This window comes from Rhinolophus ferrumequinum, chromosome 6 (genome assembly GCF_004115265.2).
Source record: "Rhinolophus ferrumequinum isolate MPI-CBG mRhiFer1 chromosome 6, mRhiFer1_v1.p, whole genome shotgun sequence".
In the NCBI taxonomy this organism is placed as follows: Eukaryota; Metazoa; Chordata; class Mammalia; order Chiroptera; family Rhinolophidae; genus Rhinolophus; species Rhinolophus ferrumequinum.
The window spans coordinates 64,375,983-64,397,373 of NC_046289.1; the positions used below are offsets into that span (position 1 = coordinate 64,375,983).

At 46.6% G+C, this 21,391-nt stretch overlaps 1 protein-coding gene across 2 annotated transcripts; it reads left to right on the forward strand.

The window, feature by feature from the left end:
- Nucleotides 1–6,028: 6,028 nt before the first annotated feature.
- Nucleotides 6,029–20,614, forward strand: RMDN3 (regulator of microtubule dynamics 3). Of its 2 annotated transcripts, none has more exons than XM_033107493.1 (13): nt 6,029–6,145; nt 6,518–6,711; nt 9,111–9,303; nt 9,695–9,838; nt 14,079–14,361; nt 15,173–15,275; nt 17,529–17,589; nt 19,112–19,187; nt 19,352–19,429; nt 19,628–19,726; nt 19,993–20,046; nt 20,184–20,264; nt 20,507–20,614. In XM_033107493.1, exons 2-13 carry the CDS (start codon nt 6,525–6,527, stop codon nt 20,558–20,560), a joined length of 1,413 nt encoding a protein of 470 aa, XP_032963384.1. In that variant the 5' UTR covers nt 6,029–6,145; nt 6,518–6,524; the 3' UTR covers nt 20,561–20,614. The 2 variants fall into 2 exon arrangements, with proteins under 2 accessions (XP_032963384.1, XP_032963385.1); XM_033107494.1 differs by having other exon boundaries at nt 6,079–6,133.
- Nucleotides 20,615–21,391: the final 777 nt, after the last annotated feature.

The following is a 21,391-nucleotide window of genomic DNA, read 5'->3' on the forward strand; positions in this document are numbered from 1 at the left end:
TAACTCCTAGCACAGCGGCGGGACCGTGCATTTCTGGGGCGCTATAGGTAAAGCTGTAAAGGAACTGAGCGCTTGGCTGGGCGCCAGCTCTGGAGAGACTTAAAACCAAAGGAATTTGGCTCTCAGGTCTGAGAGCTTCCCGCGAACCTGGAGAGATCACAAGGTTCTGGCCTCTGCGCAGATCACAAGGCAGCACCTGGGGCAAAAAAAACAGCTTCCCCCGCGCCAGTCACCAGTGAGAGGGCAGCGAGTTCACTTCAAAGCGTCCACGCCCTCCTCTGGAGGTATCAAAATCTGACAACGCAATATTCTTAGTCTTGTGATTGGTTCTTTATGAAACAAAAGCAAAACAAAAACAGCCTGTAACCTTCCCGCTCAGCCATTGAAAAATCTTAACTTCACTAAAGTGCCTCCAGCACTTTGACAGATGTGGAGAGAGCAGTAGGGAAATCGAAGTCGTAGTCCTAAAGGATCCTCATTGGTTTAATTTAGAATTTTGTGCTTTCTACCCCCTGGATTACAGTGTAGCCAGACAGATAAAACATATTTCTGCTTAAGAAGGGATTTGTTAAAGTGACAAAGGATTAGTGCCCAGGACATATGAAGAACTATAAATCAATGAGAAAAAGATAAATCAATAGAAGAAACATGGACAAATGGTTCGAATAGGCACTTTTCAAAACAGGGAAAGGAAATGGCCAATACACATATAACATGATGTTGAATATCATTAGAAATCCCAGAAATGCAAATTAAACTACATTTCAAACCACAGTGAGATGCTGTCTTAATGATTTGAAAAAAAATGTAAACATCAAGTATTGGTGAAGATGTCTAACAACTGAAACACTACTGTTGGGATTGTAAATTGTTATGGTTGATGCAACCACCTTGTACCCTGGTAAACAATTTGGCGTCATCTGTTAATGCTGAAGATGTGAAGATGTGAGCCAGCCAAACCTTTCCTAATAAACCTCAGGAAAACTCACTGACGTGCTCAGGATACACGTACAAGAATATTCATTACCGCACTGTCTATGATTAGCAAAAAACTGCAAATAGTCTTTATGTCATCAAAAGTGGAGTAAATTTTTGGTTGATTCTGTTAACAAAAGTTCCAGAAAAAATTAAAAGAGACTTTTATTCATATATGATTTCCAAATCAGAGAAGTTAGCCCTTGGTATGAACCAAAGACATGTTCTGAGGTGGGAGGGGGAGAACAGGGTTTTCAAAAGTTGTCAGTTGCTAGCAGCTGATCATCAGAGATGAGTTCCTGGGAAAACAAGACCATAAACTTACATCATTGGTTTTCCAGTTGGTGGGGGCACCTGGACTTTCAACAGTGGCTGATTCAGTGGTCAGCAAGTGGGGCTGTGGTACAAGAACAATGGGCAATCAATTAGGCAGTGGTCAACGTCCTCATTCTAGTTCAGGCTTGTAGAAAAAGGCTGTTGGGTTACTTATCAACAGAAATCAAACAGCACAGAGAGACTGTTCGTTTTCCAGACAGATTCCAAGTCCAAGAAGTCAAGTCATGCTCTGTATGCAGCCTGAGAGTTCAAACTGCAAAAATCTAAGTGTGGGGCCATACGTTAGGAAATTAAAGTTCTTATAAATCCTCAGTTCATATAATGGAAATTGTATAGCAATGAAAATGCTCAGTGAAAAAACAAGTCTAGGAAAAAGACAGAACAAGTCTATTTACATAAAGCTCACAAACTTGTAATAAAACTAAATGATATATTGTTTGAGGATAAAAAACATGTGGTCAAATTATAAAGAAAAGGGAATGATAAGTGTAAATTCAGGGTAAGAGTTATCTCGGAGAGAAGGGAAAGGGATGGGATGAGGACCGACATGCAGGCGTCTTAAAAGGAAAAAGTGATGTTCTCTCTTGCTTATACTAGGACATGGATGCAAAGAGTTTTAAATGTACTCAATCTTTATGTATGTATTATACATATTCCTTTGTAGCCATTAAATAATTTATAAGAACAACTGGAAAAAAAACAAGAACAATTTTTAAAATTTATTTTATTTTTTAAGATTTTATTGGGGTAGGGGAACAGGACTTTATGGGGGAACAGTGTGTATTTCCAGGACTTTTTGTTGAGGAACAGCAGTGTGTTTTTCCCAGGAGTCATCAGCTCCATCCAAGTAAAGTTGTCCTTTCAATCTTAGTTGTCGAGGGTGCCGTTCAGCTTCAAGTTGTTGTCCTTTCAGTCTTAGTTGTGGAGGGCGCAGCTCAGCTCCAGGTCCCGTCACCGTTGCTAGTTGCAGGGGGCGCAGCTAGTTGCATCCCCTGTGGGAGTCGAACCTGGCAACCTGGTGATTGAGAGCCCACACTCCAACCAACTGAGCTATTTGGCCACCGGGGAGCTCAGCTGCAGCTCATTGACTTCAATCCAGTTGTGGAGGGCACAGCTCGCTGGCCCATGTGGGAATCGAACCGTTAGCCCCATTGCCCAGAGCTTGCACTCTAACCAACTGAGCCACCTGTCCACCCCAAGACCAATTTTTTAAAGTGTCAAGTCCCTTACAGGTTAGACACAAGGGGTAAAGACACCATCCCAAAGCATTTGACTATGTCTCCTGTCTTGGAAGAGCCAAGCAGATGGGGGTGTCATGTTCTGGGCAGAGAGCAAAACAGGAGTTTGGAGTCTGCTCTGCTAACCTCTCTCAGCCTGGGCTGTAGAGGGGTGGGAGGGAGACGGAAGGTCAGTGCGTATCTCCGGCTGCCAGGGCTTTATTACATTTGCAGAACTGGTCTGCAGATGCAGCATAAGATAGAGAGCTTCATCCAGAACAACCCACCCCACTGCTGATTGCACACCCGCCAGATAACATCTTTAATAACCAGGGGGAAATGAATTCCCTCGCTTGGGCTGCCCATCTGGCCTCATCTCTTGCCACAGTCAGTTTATCTGGCAGAGCTTCCTCCCCTACAAATAGAGGAGAAATTGTTCTTCCATAATTCAGCTTTTCGTCACGAAAACATGGTCAAAGTGGCAGGGCCTGGATATTGGTCATTCCTTACCTTCCTCCTCCATTCAGCTTTTACGGATGGCTTCTGCATTAGAGCTGTGCTGGACACAGGGAACATGGAGATGAATCAGGCACGAACCCCACCCTAGAAGAGGGAGCAGTCCCGTGGGGTAGATGGACTAGAAAGCAAATAATCACGGAACCAAGTGTAATGAAGGTAACAAAGCCTCAGGATCGAAGGAAGATAAAAAGATTAATTCTGCCAAGGAAAGTTTCCCAGAGGAAATGAATTTTTATTCCCTCCAAAATTAAGTTAATGTTTTTCCTTATTACAAAAGAAACATGTTTATTTCAGAAAAATGAGAAAAAGTACGGGGAAAGGATATTAAAACATTCTTAATATGAAAACATTTATTTGTAAAGATATACATACCCCTATGTTCATTTGTTAACCTAAAAATAAAAGGCCAAGTGAGAAGCAACAGGCATTTATTTGAGATTAAAAAAAAAGTTATTTGAGAAGCATTGATTTAGGCAGAAGTCCAAATAATATTCTGATAAGGGAAAAAGGCAAGGGGTATTTCTGAGAAAAGGAAAGGAAATACAGTGGTAACTCAGTTTTCAAACATCTCCGTTGACGAACGTTTTGGTTTACAAACACTAAATTTTATGGATCTATGGTATCATTAGATAGTAAAATTCATGCTAAATTTGCAGTTTTCGGGGTTGATTTTAAAGGTCTGGAATGGATTAATCCATTTTGCATTACTTTCTACGGGGAAACCGTGCCTCAGTTTTCGAACATTTCAGAACTCGAATGGTCTTCTGGAACAGATTATGTTCAAAAACCGAGATACCACTGTAATAGCAATAAAAGAAAGGCATTTCTACTGATGCAGATAAGCTAACATAGTGACACTAATCCCAAACAATGTTGTTAATTTCTGGTCCATAGTCATCAGTCCAGTAGACAAAATAAAGATATTTCTTATTATCTTTGCAAAATGCAATGTTGTTTTAGGCCCAGTCCAAAGGTTTAACATTCCAAAGGTTTGAGACATAAGATATGCAAGGTAGTTCCTCCGGCAGCTCCAGCTCCATTTTAAAGTGGCTCCATTTATACTCCATTTTACACATTGCAGCATTATTTACAATAGCCAAGACATGGAAACAACCTAAGTGTCCACTGACAGATGAATGCATAAAGAAGATGTGGTACATATATACAATGGAATACTACTCAGTCATAAAAAAGATGAGCTATTGCCATTTGTCACAACATGGATGGATCTTGAGAGTATTATGCTAAGTGAAATAAGTCACACAGGAAGAGATAAAAACTGTATGATTTCACTCATATATGGAATATAAAACAAAAAGTAGCAAACGAACAAACAAAAAAAACAAACTCATAGATACAGACAACAGAATGGTGTTTACCAGAGAGGAAAGAGGGTGGGAGGAGGGCAAAGTGTAAAAGGGGGTCAAATATATGGTAATGGAAGAAAACTAGACTTCAGGTGGGAAGCACACAATAGAGTACACAGATATTGAATTATAATCTTGACCACCTGAAAATTATATTATCAACCAATATTACCCCAATAAGTTTAATAAAAAATTTAAAAACCCACTCTTTTCTCACCACCAAGACAATTATAATTAGTCCCCTAGTGTATTTCAAGAGGTATTAATTGAGATGAATCCTTAAGAATGAGTAGGAAGTATTGGTGAAGTTCTATTCCTTAAGCTGTGGGGTGGATACCTCATTGCTTTTAAACTATTCTTTACAATGTTCATGTACTCATATGTGTAAAATATCTCACAATTAAAAGTAAGTTAATATAGGTTCGGCCCAGTGGCTCAGGCGGTTGGAGCTCCATGCTCCTAACGCTGAAGGCTGCCAGTTCGATTCCCACATGGGCCAGTGGGCTCTCAACCACAAGGTTGCCAGTTCAATTCCTTGACTCCTGCAAGGGATGGTGGGCTGTGCCCCCTGCAACTAACAACGGCAACTGGACCTGGAGCTGAGCTGCACCCTCCACAACTAAGATTGAAAGGACAACTTGATTTGGAAAAAGTTCTGGAAGTACACACTGTTCCCCAATAAAGTCCTGTTCCCTTTCCCCAATAAAATCTTAAAAAAAAAAAAGTAAGTTAATATAATACAATATAAATCATTCAAAGATTTGGGGAGGAACGATCTAGATATTTTGGCTGTCACTCAACTTAATTTTAACTCTTAGGGAATGCTGACAATAAAATTGGAATCATAGTCTATAAAATCCTGTATTTTTAGTTTCTAAAATTACAAGAAGTTGCATAAAATCACGAGTAAAATGGAATTATAAAAGAATTAATGGGCCACAGGTGGGCACGGAAAACTGATGAACAGATTAAAAAAAAATGAACAAAGAAACCTGAAATGGTATCTGAACCAATTTAAGCCGAGATCAACTCAAGTTTCAGCTTCACTCAAATCATGTTTAAAAATGTTATCATTAGAGAAATGAATTTCATTTACGTTCTGGAAATGGAAAAAGTTTATAACCTTGTTCCTGGTGAAGGTAATAATGACAATGTAAGATTTAAGATTTTTTTTTAGTGATGGGGTGTGCATCTATGATGTTTTTAAATGTATGAGAGTTTTTAGGAAGCTGGCCCTGGGGACTCTGGGACCTCTTGTGGCAAACCAACAATTTATCTGTTCTAATTTGATCTGCCAGAGGCGCTATTGTCTAGTGTTTAGTAAATGGTTTGATTAAAAATGCATAAACAAATTAAGCCGAAATCAAATGAAGTCTGAGTTACTACAGACTGTTAAGGAAAGGTGGGGAGCGGGTGGCATTTTCCAGGTAGAGAATGAGTCGTTCTAGGCACAAGCAACAATAGGCGCGAAGGTAGAAAGATATTCCGGGAGCTCGAGCATCCGGCCGAAGAAGTCAGTGAGCTTTCTTCCTCTCCCTCAGTCTCGGTTCCCTTTTCCCGCCTCTCTGCTGGCTCCGCCCCCTGGGAATTACGGGGCCGGAGGCGCAGCCGAGGGCGGATCATCTTACTGCGCCTTCCCAACCGCGCGGGGCTGATGGCGTCGCTTAATGACGTCACGGTCTTTGACAGCGTGAGGCGGCGGCGGCTGCTGCCATGGTGGTGAGGTGCCCGGTGAGAGACTGGGTTTATCTCAGGCCAGGCCAGGGCCCCTTCAAAGGGCACGTGGGAGGCCGGGAGTTTGCGGCCAGGGCGGCGGGTTTGTGGGCTGCGGGGAGGGTGCGGAGGCGCAGACACCTGACTCGGGGATCAGGGTTAGGGGGCGTGTTGGGCAGGAGGCTGGTCCACGCTGGGTGAAAGGCGCGGTGGTCAGGCCCTGGGCGCCGGCGGAAACCTTGGGGTTCGGAGTGGGGTGAGGGTCAGCGGGAGCTCAGGGACTGCGCAAGGAGGTATCTCTCGCGGTTTGGTGTGGGAGTGGGCGGACCACGCTCACGAGTCTCTCTTCCCCCGCCCGCCTGCTCACGCGGTGGCACACGCGGGCTGCAGGTGCATCATGTCTAGACTGGGGGCCTTGGGTGGCACCCGTTCCGGGCTGGGACTGTTGCTGGGCACCGCCGCGGGCGTTGGATTCCTGTGTGCCCTTTACAGCCAGCGGTGGAAACGGACCCGGCACCATGGCCAGAGCCAGCCCCTTCCCAACTCCCTGGACTACACGCAGACTTCAGAGCCCGGACGCCAGGGTAGGAGCGGGTCCCCTGAGGTCGCAGTCACGGCTGATGGGTGGGCCTGGGGTCCAGACTGCCTTTAGCCGAAGCTGTGGGACAGGACAATGGACGGGGAGCCTAGAGTTTCACCTTTTTGGAAAGCTTATCGAAAAGGAAAGCAGTCTCCCTCTTCTGTACTCTTTTTCCTGTAATCCCCGGAGAGTATATTGTGAAAAGGCTATTTAACTTTCACTTTTAGTTCTGGCTACAGTGGTGCTATATATGTATTAAAGATACTTACTTGCTTAGTGTTGGGTCAGATGTTTAATAAGTGGAGGAAGAGTCCAAAAGTAGTGAAAACGAAAAACAAATCTTGTGGGAATTAAAAGGCCTGAGGCTTACGTTATTACACTGCATGTTAGAATTTGAAGGGAACTTGGAGACTAGGCCAAGTGGTTTTATTCTTCTTATGATGAAATCAAAATTAAAAACAATTGTGTAACTTTCCCAAGGTTGTCACAGAGCAAGTAAGTGGCATATGGGGCCTGGTCACCGGGTCCTGTGGACTTTCCACGGCGTGGGGCTGGAGTGCGACTACTTGCAGTTGAAGCTGAATATGGCTGGAAGCCAGCGAGAGCTAAAATGGGTAGTGCTTTCAGTTTTGCAGAACTTTCATGTTAAATTAATGCATTTGAGCAAAGCACCTAGCGCTGGTTCAGCCCTCATGTTTGTGGAATAGAGGAACATTCAGATCATCTCCACCCCATGTTAATTGGGATGAGTATTTTCTCTGGTTACCAAATGCCAGATGGCTTGGAAAAGTTAGTTTTAGAAGAGTCTTCAAAGAGTTATCACCTTAGATTGCAACTGTTTGTCAGCATTTTATAACCTGGTAGTCACCTAGTTAGTGTTGCAAGTGTGCTTGTCTTTCCTTCCTTTTCCTTGTGTTTTGTTTGTAATTTCTTTTTTTTAATCTTTTAATTTTTTAATTCAAATTTTTATTTGCATTTAGGTACTTGTTTTTGTATTTCCCCCCCTTCTTCCGCCTCCCCTGCCCCCCATTCCAGTTCACGCCGTTGTTTCTCAGTCTAGATGTGTAGGACGCAGCTCCCTGGCCCATGCTGGTATTATGAGCCTTGCGCTCCCTCCAGGCTGAGGCAGTCGGCCGGCTCATAGCAGCTCTCGGCTTTCTCACCAGCTGCCGGCCACTCACGATGGCTGCCGGCCACCACCCACTCCTGGCAGCACACTGTAGCCTGCCGCAGCTCTCCGCCAGCTCTGGCTTCTCACAGCCGCCCACCTCTAGGGAGAGCTGTTGTTTACAATCTTAGCTGTAGAGAGCACAGCTCACTGGCCCATGGGGGAATTGAACCGGTGACCTAGACGTGAGGAGCGCGTTGCTCCAACCACCTGAGCCACCCTGCTGGCTCTGTTTGTAATTTCTTAGCAGTAGTCTTTCTTTTGCTGAGGTTGGGGGAAAGTAGCCATGTTTCCAGGGATCTTTCTTGCTCTACATTCTTGAACACTGTTGGGTTGTATTGTAACCTGACCTAGATTGTTACTAGATTTCCTTGTGTGCTTGCTGGACTGTGGGTCCTACTTCCTTGTTTTCTTTCCTGTTTTCACACTTTTCAGTACAATTGCCTTAGGTAGCTATCAGTTTACTAGCATTTACTGTTGGAATTTACTAAGTGCTCAGTTCAGGGCTTGGCAATGGTATTTTTCCAATGGGTTTGGATGGGCGTTTTCCAGTGTACCTTTTCTCTCAGTACCTGCCCCTTTTTTCTTTGCCTCTCTCTGATGATTTTAAATGAAGTTCTAGAGAGGAGCTCAGTTTTCTTTGCTATTCTTTGTGAAGTGAAAAATCCGAATTTGAGTGAGCTTAATTTTAATTTTGTTGTGTGGTTGGTATTGACTGGTATTGTGGCATTATATACAGGCATACTGCGTTTTTGTATCTCGCTTTATTGCACATCACAGATGTTGCGTTTTTTTGTAAATTAAAGGCGAGACTTTCACCAGCAAAAGATTATGACTCTCTTTTTTGTACTACTCTATTTATTGTGGTGGTCTGGAACTGAATCTGCAATATCTCTGTAGTCAGGAAAAGGTTTTTCTTTTACTGTAGCAGGGCAGCCGTCCTGCCTTTGAGGTACGTCATTCTTGCAAGCATTTTACATTTGCTGTGGTTGCAGTTCTGCTGAAGGTCCTGGTGAAGGAGGGTCTCGGAACAGAGGGCTCTTGTTTAGAGATGGGGACCTTAGTGTTTTTTCTGGATAGTTACTTGGGACTTGTTACCAGGACTTAGCTGTGAACATATGCTGTTTGAGCCTTAAGGGTCCTTGTAAGTGGAATTCCCATGAGAAGTGTGCTAGGCGTAAGATCTTTTCCTTACTATGTTCCATGGGCATCACTGTCCCCTGTCCTTCCCTCAGTGAGGCCGTTGCGGGCGGTCCCAGGTGAGGCTGGAGATGCTGCGGTGCTGTCCAGCCTTCCACGAGAGGGCCAGGAGGTGGTGCTGGACCGCCTGGACTTCGTGCTGACCAGTCTGGTGGCGCTGCGGCGGGAGGTAGAGGAGCTGAGGAACAGCCTGCAGGGGCTCGCGGGGCAGATCGTTGGGGAGGTCCGGTGAGTAATGCAGCCTCCTCCCCTGCCCTCAACTTTTCCCTGCCCTTACGGCTTTGTCACCTGAGCTGTGTTCCCGCCTTTGCTGTCTATCTCTCAGGAGGAAGCCAGCTTTATAGCTGCTCACCTAATTGGCAGGGAAGCCGTGCGCTTGGTACCTTGCCTTGCACGTTTCTTGCTGTTTTGGGACCCTCATGGTCTGTTGTCGCAGCCGAATGCTTTCTTCTGACCAGCCTGGTCTGCCCATGCAGGCGGGGTCAGAAAGATGCCCTGGTTTCTCTTCTGAGTGTAGAGCTCCAGGATTTTTCCTCTAATGAGGAGCGGTAGTAAGAGGCTCCCTCATGGTTAGGGGAAAGACAGGCTGGATGGGGCCTAATGCCACCCTGCTTTTCAGATCCCACCTGGAAGAGAACCAGAGAGTGGCTCGGCGACGAAGGTTCCCGTTTGCTCGGGAGAGGAGTGACTCCACTGGCTCCAGCTCTGTCTACTTCACGGCTACCTCGGGAGCCACGTTCACAGATGCTGAGAGCGAAGGGGGGTGAGTCATCTCTCCTGGAGGCAGTTGTGGCTCCAGCCAGGTTACGTTTTGTAATAGTAATGTTTATCAATGGAACAGTCACACCGAGCTGCTGTAAGCAATTTTTGGAACAAGGTAAAGGGTATAAATAGATACAGAACAGTTGAAATAGGAAAAACCTCCACCTTATGTCATACAAACAGAAATTTAACAGTGGTTATTGCTTGCATCTTTTATTTTCCTCTGAGTAGGGCTGTTTTTTACATAGTTATATTTTTTATTTACTCTTTTCCTGTAACATTAGTTGGGCATTTTCCTGTGTTATCACAGGGACTTTATTTCCTTCACTGAGTGGCTGAGCTGGATTAGAGCTCTCTGAGCACTGAGTGTGCTCCCCTCCCCCGTAGTGCTCCCCTCCCCCTGGTAGTGCTCCACGGCCCATGGGGCAGGCTCACTCATGCTCCCTTGCCAACTTTACGGGTGGGAGGTGACTGTCCCGAGTAATTGGTGGTCCAGCACTTCTGACCATGGGCCTTGCTGTGAGACAAGGCAGCAGGCAGGGAGTCTTGTGGACAGCCACCAAACTTGGTCAGGCTAAGGGCTTTTGATTTTAAGTCACTAGTGCCACTTCAGGATGATCTTGGCAGCATGGTCCCTCTTTAGCTGAAACTCCTTAGGATATTAACTACGGTCCTTCTTCCTCTGACAGGCACTGTGCTCAGTATGTTGGAGGTATTTCCTCACTTAATGCCCACAAGGATCCTGGAGTAGGTGCCCCTTTTCTCCATTTCTCTTGAGACTTGGCGAGGCGTGGTGCCTTGCCCGGGGTTGTACGACTACACGTGCTCGCTTAGCTGGGCTCATGTGCAGGGAGGTCAGAGTCTGCGATCTGAGGCGTGGCTTCGTTATCAGGGCACAGAAGGGCTTTCACAGGGAGACATATGGCATGCAGCCCCTGCGAGTTCTTCCTATTGACTAAGAGCTGCCACAGCTCACTGCCCATAGCAGTAGCGTGTTCATACATCTTACTCAAGAGATTTCAGGCATGTTTTCTTGTTTGGGCCACTATATTCTCCTTCCTCTCGTCATTTGGTTTTCTAAGAAAATTAATAGTATCACTCTCTTTTCCGTGTCACTGCCATTGGACATTTGTACTGTATTTGATTCTTGCTCAGATGCCTCTTGAAACAAGTGAAGTCCTGGTAAAGAGCTTTAGTCCTCCGTTCATGACTGCTGATGCCTGGGTTGTCCGATCTCTATTATCTGTCTTCTCAAGGGCTAGCCGAGGTGGCCCTTTTCTATTTAATTTACCTAATAACACTGAGCTGGGAGATGCTTCCAAAGGGCTGTTTTAGAGGAGGGGCAGAAATGAATATTTGACACATCTGGATTGAAAAGGAGGCAGCACAAAGTAGTTGATAGTGGGCCCTGAGACTTAAGGAGCATCTCTGTGCAACCCGAGGAAGCAGGTCACTTGGGTGGGAATTGACATTTGAACTTTTCAGAGGGTAGAACAGAAAAGGTCACAGCTCTGCCCAAGATCAGGATGTAGAACTCAAGGCCCTTGATGATTTTAAGAAGTCATACACATTTTTGTGGGCAGTGAGAGCCAGTACGTAACCAGGGAAGCCTGTGGGTGTGTCCTGGGGCGCCCCCGCCATAGGAGCTGGGCAGGCCTTCCGGCCACGTGTGATGGAATGAGAGGAAGGCTGGCTGTCTTAATGATGGCGCCAGCAGGCTCCGCCCCACTGCCATCCTGTGGCATGTAGAAGCTATGGGGGTGTGATGCAAGACTCAGGTTTAGCTGGCTGCCATCTGGGGCAGTGGCCATGGTGAATAATACTTCTTTCTGCCATGGTTAGTGCAGTGTAGGTCAAGGGGGAATTCTGGGAGGAGACCAGTCTCTGGAATGACTTTGAACACGTAGGCCCTGGTAGAAGAAGCGTTGCTTTGAAGTATGAAAAAAAGATAAAAATATTTGATGGGCTACTCTATTCCACTAAACCTTGTATTCCCTTTTTCTTCCAAATAAAATAGCAACTTTGAGCTACCAGGGGATCGACTGAAGGTGGTAGAGGCAGAATCACCATGTGGGTGTGTGGGCTTGTCCCCAGTGCATTGTATCAAACACAGGTTTAGTTCTCTCCCTGTCAAAACCCAGCTTGCCCTAAAACACCACCTCCTCCAGCAAGCCCTCCCAGGCTTCCCAGCCAAGAGGGATTGCCTGCGACCTCATCTCCTTCTTGGGCATTTGTCACCTCGTCTAGGTTAGTCTTCCCCACCACTCAGTTTCTCAGGGTCAGGCTTGGTTGTCTCTGACTGCTTCAGCTTAGCCCCTCTAATGGGGCTTAGGGGTTCAAAGAAAGAAACTTAATTGCCAGAAGGAGGGAGATGTGTGTAACTGAGCCCTTGATCACCGGCTAGTGGGCTCTCCTCAAGGAGTCGGGTGGTTCTGCCGTCCTTGCTCCGAGGGAGCCTGGAGCTCTCGACCCACTGTGGGAGCAATGTGTTCCCTCCGAAGGCACAGATCCAAAGGGCCTTTTCAAAGGTCCCTGCCAGTCCCCTGCTGATCAAAAGCTGCAGCGTGTGTTAAACAAAAGGGCCACCCCTCTCTGGTGGATTTCTCCAAGGGCTGGGCTGGTGGTCCAAGAGGTGTGAGAGCATGATGTGAACATGGGGCGGCAGCCGTGTAGCTCTGGCACATGATCAATCGCTTCTCAAGCCTGGAAGCCCATCGGGCTGATGTCAGCACTCGCTCAGCGAGTGTTGGCCTGCCCGCTGCGCGCCAGGCAGCGGGGCTGCAGATCAGCGGGCAGATCGCCTTCAAGTGGGGCTGAGGGGCAAAAATAGGCCTCTCCTCTATGCCAGCCTTGCTCGAGCCTCCCTGCCTCACGGGGCTCCACCAGCTTTCACTGTGGGTTGGCAATAGGATCCTCCCCCGTCTTCATTCCAGGATGGAGGAAGGCTTATCCCTAAATTGTCCTAAGATCTCCCCTGTGCTTCAGAACCTTCTGGCTTACTGCACCTGCTATTCCTGCACTCAGTGTGGAGGGCTCGCTGGTGGCTGGTTCTGGCCCCCGCACGTCTTACCTTCTCCCCTGTTCAGTTTTTGTCGGAGTTGGCAGTTAGCTCCCAATTAGCTGCTGGGGGAAGCAGAGATCTGAGAGAAACTCAGCTTCCTCTTCAGTGGGTACATCAAAGTTGGGGCTCCCTAGAACCCTGACTTAATGATGGCCCCAGAAATACCTTCCCAGGGGTTTGTTTGCATTTTTCTCCTCTCCTGCTTCCAGCTGCAAGTGCCTCCGCACCCCATCAATTCCCAGGGGCTACTCCTATTGTAGCTTAGGTTTGGTGGCTGACTTGGGAAGAGGTGCACGTTGAATTGAGAAAGGAAATGTGGGTATTTGTGGCTGTCCATGGCCTCCGCGTCTGGAACCCACCCATGGTGGTTCTGGCAGGTGCCTTTGGCTGGCAAAGCAAAAATGATTGACAGACATGAGCCTGGTGAGCCATTTGGCTCAGGAGCTCCACATACATTAAGATTTTTATCTTAAACATTTTTTGTTTATAAGACTATATGCTCACTAACACAATCATATATGAAAAAATAGAAATTACCTTTAACTCTTCTATCCTGAGAGAATAACTGGCAACATTTTGGTACATACCATGTTTCCCCGAAAATAAGACCTAGCCGGACAATCAGCTCTAATGCGTCTTTTGGAGCAAAAATTAATATAAGACCTGGTCTTATATTAATACAATACAAGACCGGGTCTATAATAATATAATAATATAATATAATATAATATAATATAATATAATATAATATAATATAATATAATATAAAATACCGGGTCTTATATTAATTTTTGCTCCAAAAGACGCATTAGAGCTGATTGTCCGGCTAAGTCTTATTTTCGGGGAAACACGGTACCTTTCTAGGCGTTTTGTTTCTCTATTTTCTGGCAGATGTGGTGGTAGCTAAGCAGGAGGTTCTCATATTGGCTGCCTGTCACAGCGCCCCCAGTGGGTCACTCTTCCCCTCCTGGATCATTTTTCCCAGCCAATGGTTCCCATAGGAAGCTTTTTCTAGAGAACTAATTTTTGCCCCTAAGTGGGGGGAATGAACCTTTTCTGGAGGGCTCCAGGCTCTGGACAGCAATGCCTTGGATCCCTCTTTGCGGGTGGGGACAGACCCTAGCGCTCTAAGGCCGACTAATCCCCTGCCGTGACCCTGTGGCTTCCATTTCTCTGCCAGTTACACCACAGCCAACGCCGAGTCTGACTACGAGCGGGACTCTGACGAGAGTGAAGCTGGGGCAGAAGAAGTGAGCTGTGAGACTGTGAAGATGGGAAGAGAGGATTCCATGGACCTGGAGGCAGAGGTGGCTTCGGGCCCGGTGCCCAGAGCCCTGGAGGCTGAAGACGCCCCTGGCCTGGAGGACGTGCTGCCCCTCCTGCGGCAGGCGGACGAGCTGCACCAGGGCAACAAGCAGAACAAGCAGGAGGGCTTCCAGCTGCTGCTCAACAACAAGCTCGCGGTGAGGGCCGCTGCCCGCCCGCCCTCCCCCTTCCTCCTGACCCCCAGGGCACGAAGGCAGGCCACTGTGTTACCGACTGCAGAGTGACATGGAAGGGAAAAGAGGGCAAGATGGCTGGTTCCACTGACCCCGCAGGGTTGCACATCGTCTTCCAAGGGGACTACGCGCTGCCCCTAGAGGCCTAGTTCACTGCCCACTTCAGAGCTGCTTCTCCAGCCTTCTGCTTCCTATAGACGCTGCAGAAGAGCTCCGCCTCTCACAGTAGAGGGACATGTGGAGAGGACTGGAATGGCCTTTGCCTATTTTATTTCCCTTGAGGCAGAGCCCAAACTGCCTGCCACACGTGAAGTTTCCAACATCAGTGATAAGTGTGTAGGCCACGCAACCGTAACTCCCTTCTCCTCAGGCTCAGTCAGAATTTATGCTCACGCGGGTCTAACTGCCCCCAAAGTTAGAATTTTCCCTTTTCTTGGACAACTTGACATATTTCTTCATTGTGTTAGCAAGACTTTTCTTTTGCTGTGCCTTGTTACATCCTGGAGTTGACTTTTCCTCCTTACAGTCTCAGGAGGCAGAAAGCCCTCACTCTGTAGGTAGTGCGATCTGTTGGCGAGCGACAGTGTCATTAGTTAACGAACTGCAGGAGGGGGTTGCGTGGGGGTGAGGGCTGTGCAGAGGCTGCCTGATGGCTGTCAGCATTTGTGGCACACGAGCTTGGAAACGCAAACCAAGGGTGTGGGGGGAGGCCAGAGCTTCAGTTCTCTGTGGCTCAGGGAAGGGGGAGCCTTATCCCGCTCTGTTTGGTCCGTAGTATGGAAGTCGGCAGGACTTTCTCTGGCGCCTGGCCCGGGCCTACAGTGACATGTGTGAGCTCACTGAGGAGGCGAGCGAGAAGAAGTCATATGCTCTGAATGGTAAGTGCTGACAGGCTCCTGGTGGGAAGGTGACTGACTGTGGCAGTAGAGCCAGCCTGTTTGCTTGGGGCCCAGGGAAACCACCAAGACGCAGAATGTCAGGGCAGTTGTGGCTCAGTTGCTCATTAGGGATAAACTCTGGTTCCCATGGATCCCTGCTTCCTTGAGACAGAGCCTGTGCTTCTCTGCAGTGTGATTAACACAGGTGTGCGTTTTTTGGAGTACTCGTGTCATATCAGCATAATCCTTTGTTCTTACTCCCCAGAGAGAATTGCCAAAACCTTTCTTAATCTGCAAAGGTGTTTTTGGTGTGGCTTAGGAATCTGGTTTAAGTTATGGGGACTGTGGGGCAGGAGTTCTAAGACCATGAGGAGAATGTTTGCTGAGCACCTGGAAGGAACAGTTTGGGAGAATACTGCTCGCTCACAAGTCCCTGGGATCTGCTGAGCAACGGTGTTGCCAAGTCTGTGCCTTGAGGGAGAGGGTGCATCTGACTTATGCCAGGCTCAGGGCTCATCCCTGTCTGTCATGAGGTCACTGAGAATCCTGGGACTTTAATAATCGACTGGTTCGTGGGGAAGATGTGTCCTGCCTCGCCACATACCTCCTGAGTCAGGCACCATCAGTTAGTCATCGAAAGTGGATTCGTTTGCTGTCCCTCCTTTATAAGTATAGCCTTGCAAACTTGACTGAATCTTTGATAATGTAGATTCTGACAGTACCTCAAGGTCATTATTCTAAACATTTGTAGGATTAGAAAGTCGATATAGAAAGAACAGGCCAGTTAAGTCCAATGTTTATTGACACAGATCTTCAGAAAAATCCCTGGAAGTTTTAACAAAAGGTGCTTGCTTAATTACTTTTTGCTTTCTTTTTAAAGCAGTTTCTGCTTTCCCTCAATTTCAGGTGAGGATTTTGATCAGCTTTTGGGCTGATTTTTGGTATTAACAGAACCTTTCTTTTTCCTTTGCTCAGTGATCATCTTTTATTAGTCCCAGTAGCCAGCGAGAACCTTGAAGGTGGAGGAGCAGCCCAGCCAGTACTGGTCTGCTCTGGCTTCCAAAGCCTAGCACCTGGACAAGTCTCTTCCTGCCGGAGCTCCGATGACTATGGAGCGTCTTGGAAGGCCCTGCTCTGAGACACTAGCTTTTTAAGACCATCCTTCCTGGGTCTAAAGTTCTTCATTTTATCTCTAGAAGGTGTACCACCAGGAGGCAGATATCTATGTCTAGCTTGGCAGGAACTGGTTCTCATTCTCCACTATTATTTTCCTAGTGAGATAGTGCTGTGAAAGCGGGCCGCGAGAAATCCCCTAAGACGATGTAATGACCCTCACTGGTGGGCCATACGGTCCTTCTGATTGGAAAGGGGGAAGCAGGGTTCTCATCAGCTGTCTTAAAAATGTGTTTGTTGCATATACAACATTATACCGTAATTACTATCACTTAAGCAAGAGGAACACTCAGATTAGCCAGGCTACCACCACAACGTATTACTTTTGTTCCATTTTCTCCATGTTCCTTGCCAAGCCCTCTCCATTTTAATCAAAGTCCCATTTTGCAGGGTGCTGTTTTCTCCATTGTGAGCATGATGGTCCTTACCTGGAGGGCTCCGGACTCCTTGACAATCTGGGGGACGCGTGTTGAGAGCTTTTATGTTTAGGCCTCGATTTCTGTTAGTGCCTAGAAAACTTAGCTAAGACTAAGTGAAAATCATCTCTGGTTATACCTCAGTCCATTTGGCTCTGGTGAGGAGTTTTAGCCTAGAGCTGTGATTAATGTTTTTGGATCATGGATCCTTCTAAGGATTTTATCAAACCTGTGGATCCTTTCCTCAATAAAGTGCACATATACCTAAAATTTTATACAGCTTCAGAGGGATTCATGGACACCCTGAAGCTTGTCCACAGACCCCAAATCAAAAAGAGGGTCAGGCGTGTTGGGGACAGTTTCAGATTGGCGTTGGGTCCTTTTATATTTGAAGTGCTGCGAGCACATCAGGTGAGTGTTGTAAAAAGAAGGTAGCTGGGGCAGCTGAAGACGAAGCAGAAGTCATCCCTGAGAAGCTCTCTGCAGCTTTTTCATAAAAAATGCATAAGGTTTGAGACTAAAACAATCTGAGGAGTTGGCTCAAGTTCACAACTATTTCCAGCAATCCGGGTTAGGCAGGCATTGCTGAGAGCTGGAGCAGTCCTTCCAGCAGCCTCTTTGGAAGTGTGGCTTTTGTCAATTCTGGATCACCTTTGTCCTACAGGAAAAGAGGAAGCGGAGGCTGCTCTGAAGAAGGGGGATGACAGTGCTGAATGTCACCAATGGTAACAACACCCTACAGGGTCCTGGCAGGAGCCAGATGGGGGTGGAGGCACTTTTCTTTGCCTTGGCTACAAAGGCATTTGCCAGAGGAACCAGGAGAGGGAGCCCTGCCCTATCCCCAGCTGGGCACCCGGGGGGGTGGGGGGGAGGAATTTTCCGTGGGAGGTGCCTCGGGGGTGAGGCGGGGGAGAGCACAAGTTTTCTGTGGGGTGCGGAGCAATGAGCAGCTTTGTGCAAGTCACCATAACGACAAAACTTGTGGGTCCTTGCTTCTCGGGGAGGCTGGGAAAATCGGCAGCTCCCCTCTCCTGCAGAACCTCCTTTTCCCCAGCTGCGACCCCTGGCTGGCTGGGGCTTTGGCTTCCTTGCATGGCTTGCATGAGGAAAAGTGGAAGTGAGTTCCACCCCAGAAAGTTGAGTAGTCAATTTATTAGCTTACAGAAACATCAGCCCAGTTTGTCGTCTCCTGTGAGGCAAAGTTCTACCAACTTGCGTGGGTCAGGGCCAACGTGTATCCCGGGGACTGGTTCTAGCCCCTCAGAGTATTAGTGAAAATGTTCTTTTCCCACCTTGCTTTCCATATCTCAGCCCTCATGTTGTGAGCTGAGATGCTATTTCTGTCTGTTGCTAAAACTTGATCTCTGCAAGGGCTCTTCTCAGAGGCCAGGTCAGTTTTTAGGGTGTCACAGGTGCTGCTTCCCTGTGGGCTTTCTTGGGGCTCCTGGGGTCCCAAGGATGGAAGCTGGTCTCATACTTTATTTTTTAGCTATTCTTGGGGGACAGCTGTTTAGACTAAACATGGAAATGAGCCTCTGGAAGTATCTGATAAAAATACCCCCAAATATTTAGTGAATATATGAAAAAGCAACTTGGGTCTTTACTCATTTAATGTCAACTGTGCGCGAAACAATGCAGGAGGGATGGGGTAATGAGACCTTTGTTTTTGAAGACAGAAGGTGGAAAGCTGGCTGGCTTTGTTTCTTGGGGAGGATGTGACGGAGAGGGCTGAAATTAGAGGCCTATCTTCCTTTGCTACTATTGGTTCTCAAGTTAACATTAGAAATTCCTAGGGTATCTCATCCCAATTTGTCCAGTTTACCAGTGTCTCCTCAGGAGCCAAAAAGCAATGTACTCAGGTCTCTTACATGTTGTTGATGCTGATTATAAGACTGCGTTTTAGAGATTTTAAGTTTTTATGACACCTATGGCTGTACTCATTATGAGGGGAATTGTGTTGGAGATTTGGACCGAGACCTTGCCTAAATATCAAGTACAGAGAGATTTACTGTGGAGGACCCAGCTTTTTTGTACCTAGTATGTATACTCTGGAGAGCCTACCAGTGTGTTTGCTAAAGACTATGAATTGGGAACACAGATCTGTGAAGAATTATATACAGAAGGAAATGATATTTTCAGCTCTAGCTGAGGGCACAGGGGGAGTGCCCTCCTGTGGGGCAGTGCAACTGGGACCTAGGTGGGAAGCCCACTCCTTTGCCCCTGAGCTTGCTGCGCTTTCCCCCTTAGGTATGCCGTGCTTTGTGGTCAGCTGGCTGAGCATGAGGGCATCCAGAGGCGCATCCAGAGTGGCTTTAGCTTCAAGGTGAGGAAAGGCTTCTCTCCCTTCCCTTGTGCTGGTCTAGTCTGTATTCCCTGCTCCATCCTAGCTCCTTGCAAAGGGTGTTCCTACAGCCTCTGTGTTTTGCCCTTCTGCTCTTCGCCACTCTGTTGTCTCATGATAGTTTGTGTTTACATTTCCTCCCTCAGGAGCATGTGGACAAAGCCCTTGCTCTTCAGCCAGAAAACCCCATGGCTCACTTTCTCCTTGGCAGGTGGTGCTACCAGGTGAGCTAAATTCCGGGGCTTCACATAAGGGCCTTAAGTGTCCTCATCTCCTTGCAGTGAAAACTTGGCCACAGGTTCCTCAGCCTGGCTCAAGTGCCATTTCCTCTGAATGGTCATGTTACTCAGCCTTGTTTGTTTTCAGTACAGAATATTCAATTTTCCTAAAAATACTTAGAACTTTTGATCTTTTGGTGGCAGGTCGCTCACCTGAGCTGGCTAGAAAGAAAAACTGCCACAGCCTTGTTTGAAAGCCCTCTCAGTGCTACAGTGCAGGATGCCCTCCACAGCTTCCTAAAGGTATCAAAGGGAAGGGGAGAGTAGCCCCAACTGCCAGGGTGACCTGTTTTTCCTAAGGACATAATTGGGAGGGTTTCTCCAAGGGGGCAATTTTATTTGCCTGTTCTATGGGAAAATCAGAACCACCTGGAAAGCTTATAAAAAAACATAAATTCCCAGACCCACTAAATCAGTCTCCAGATAAGGGACTGGAAATCTCTAACATACTTCAGAGTCTGACTTGACTTGGAGAATGCCTCACTGAAATGCCTTCCTCCCTTCTCCAGGCTGAAGAACTACAGCCAGGATTTTCCAAAGCAGGAAGGGTATATATTTCCAAGGTAAGTTCACCTGACTATTTCAACACATGAAAAACCTGTATGTTGATACTCTGGGAACTCCTGAAAGCACACCTATGCAGCCCCTTCTCGTCTCCTGGTGGTATTTCTCCCAGGTTTTCACTGTTGTTTCTTCTCAGTGCTACAGAGAACTAGGAAAAAACTCTGAAGCTAGACAGTGGGTGAAGCTGGCCCTGGAACTGCCAGATGTCACTAATGAGGTAATGCTTTCCAGAGCTTGTCTAACACGGGGTTCCATCATTAAGTCATCACAGGACCTTTTCAGGAAAAGAAAATCTTCCCTTGAGATCTTATGTCTCTAGAAAAGAGTCTATACTTGTGCCTGTAGACGCTATGATAACAGAGCTCAGAAGGAGCAAAGGGCCTTTCTTACTGGGTACCAGTGGTTTGGGAAATGTTGGCTTAGATTTTGAGTTCTAGTCTTACTCTCTTATCTTCCTAGGATTCCGCTTTCCAGAAGGACCTGGAAGAATTGGAAGTAATTTTAGGAGACTAATCACATTTCCATGAGCTTCATGACTTGAGAAATACCACTACTTATTAAGGGGGACAAAAATCAAGTCTTTTTTCCCTGAGACCCTACTTAGATCAGGAAACTGAGCAAGACTGGTTAAGGGAGTGTCCTAACTCCTAGATCTGACCGGTACCTACTACCATTCCGCATTTCTTGCCTATTGTCCACTGGTTAATTTATTCTAATCGCTTAACTAATCTGAAATTGGGGAACTACTTGAGGCTTGGGTTTCTGTTCTCTCCCTTAAGTAAATTCTTGAAAAATCAAGACTAGTATGGCACCTGTCCTAGGGTTGAGTGGGGGTAGAACACTGAAGGCTGCCTTCCAACTGCTGGGAAGGTGAATGAACTTCAAAGAGCTATATGAACAAAACACAGAACTTGTACTCTGTAATCTTTTTCATTGATTAATATTCAATACCAAAGTATATAGTCCTAAGACCACACTCTACCTACCAGGGTAAAAGGAAGGGTCAGGGCAGTGCATGGATATTGCCCTCTTCTCACCTATCATGTGGCTTCTAACTGTATTCCTGGGCCCAGGGGCTGGACCACCTGACTTCCAGAGTCTTGGCTGCTTTTGGACCAACAGTACATAAGGTTTATGAGACTGAATCGATGATCTGAGGAGTTGCCTGGAATATATTTTGGTACAAACTTAAAATAAACCAAATTTGACTAGAAGTGATTATATTCCCCTGTGTTTATTTGTTATCAGCTCCTTATTCTTGACACTTCCATAATTGTTTCCTACTACAGAGGCTGTTGCAGAAAAGTAGAAAAGCAGTACCAAATAGTTTAGAATAAGCTCTTT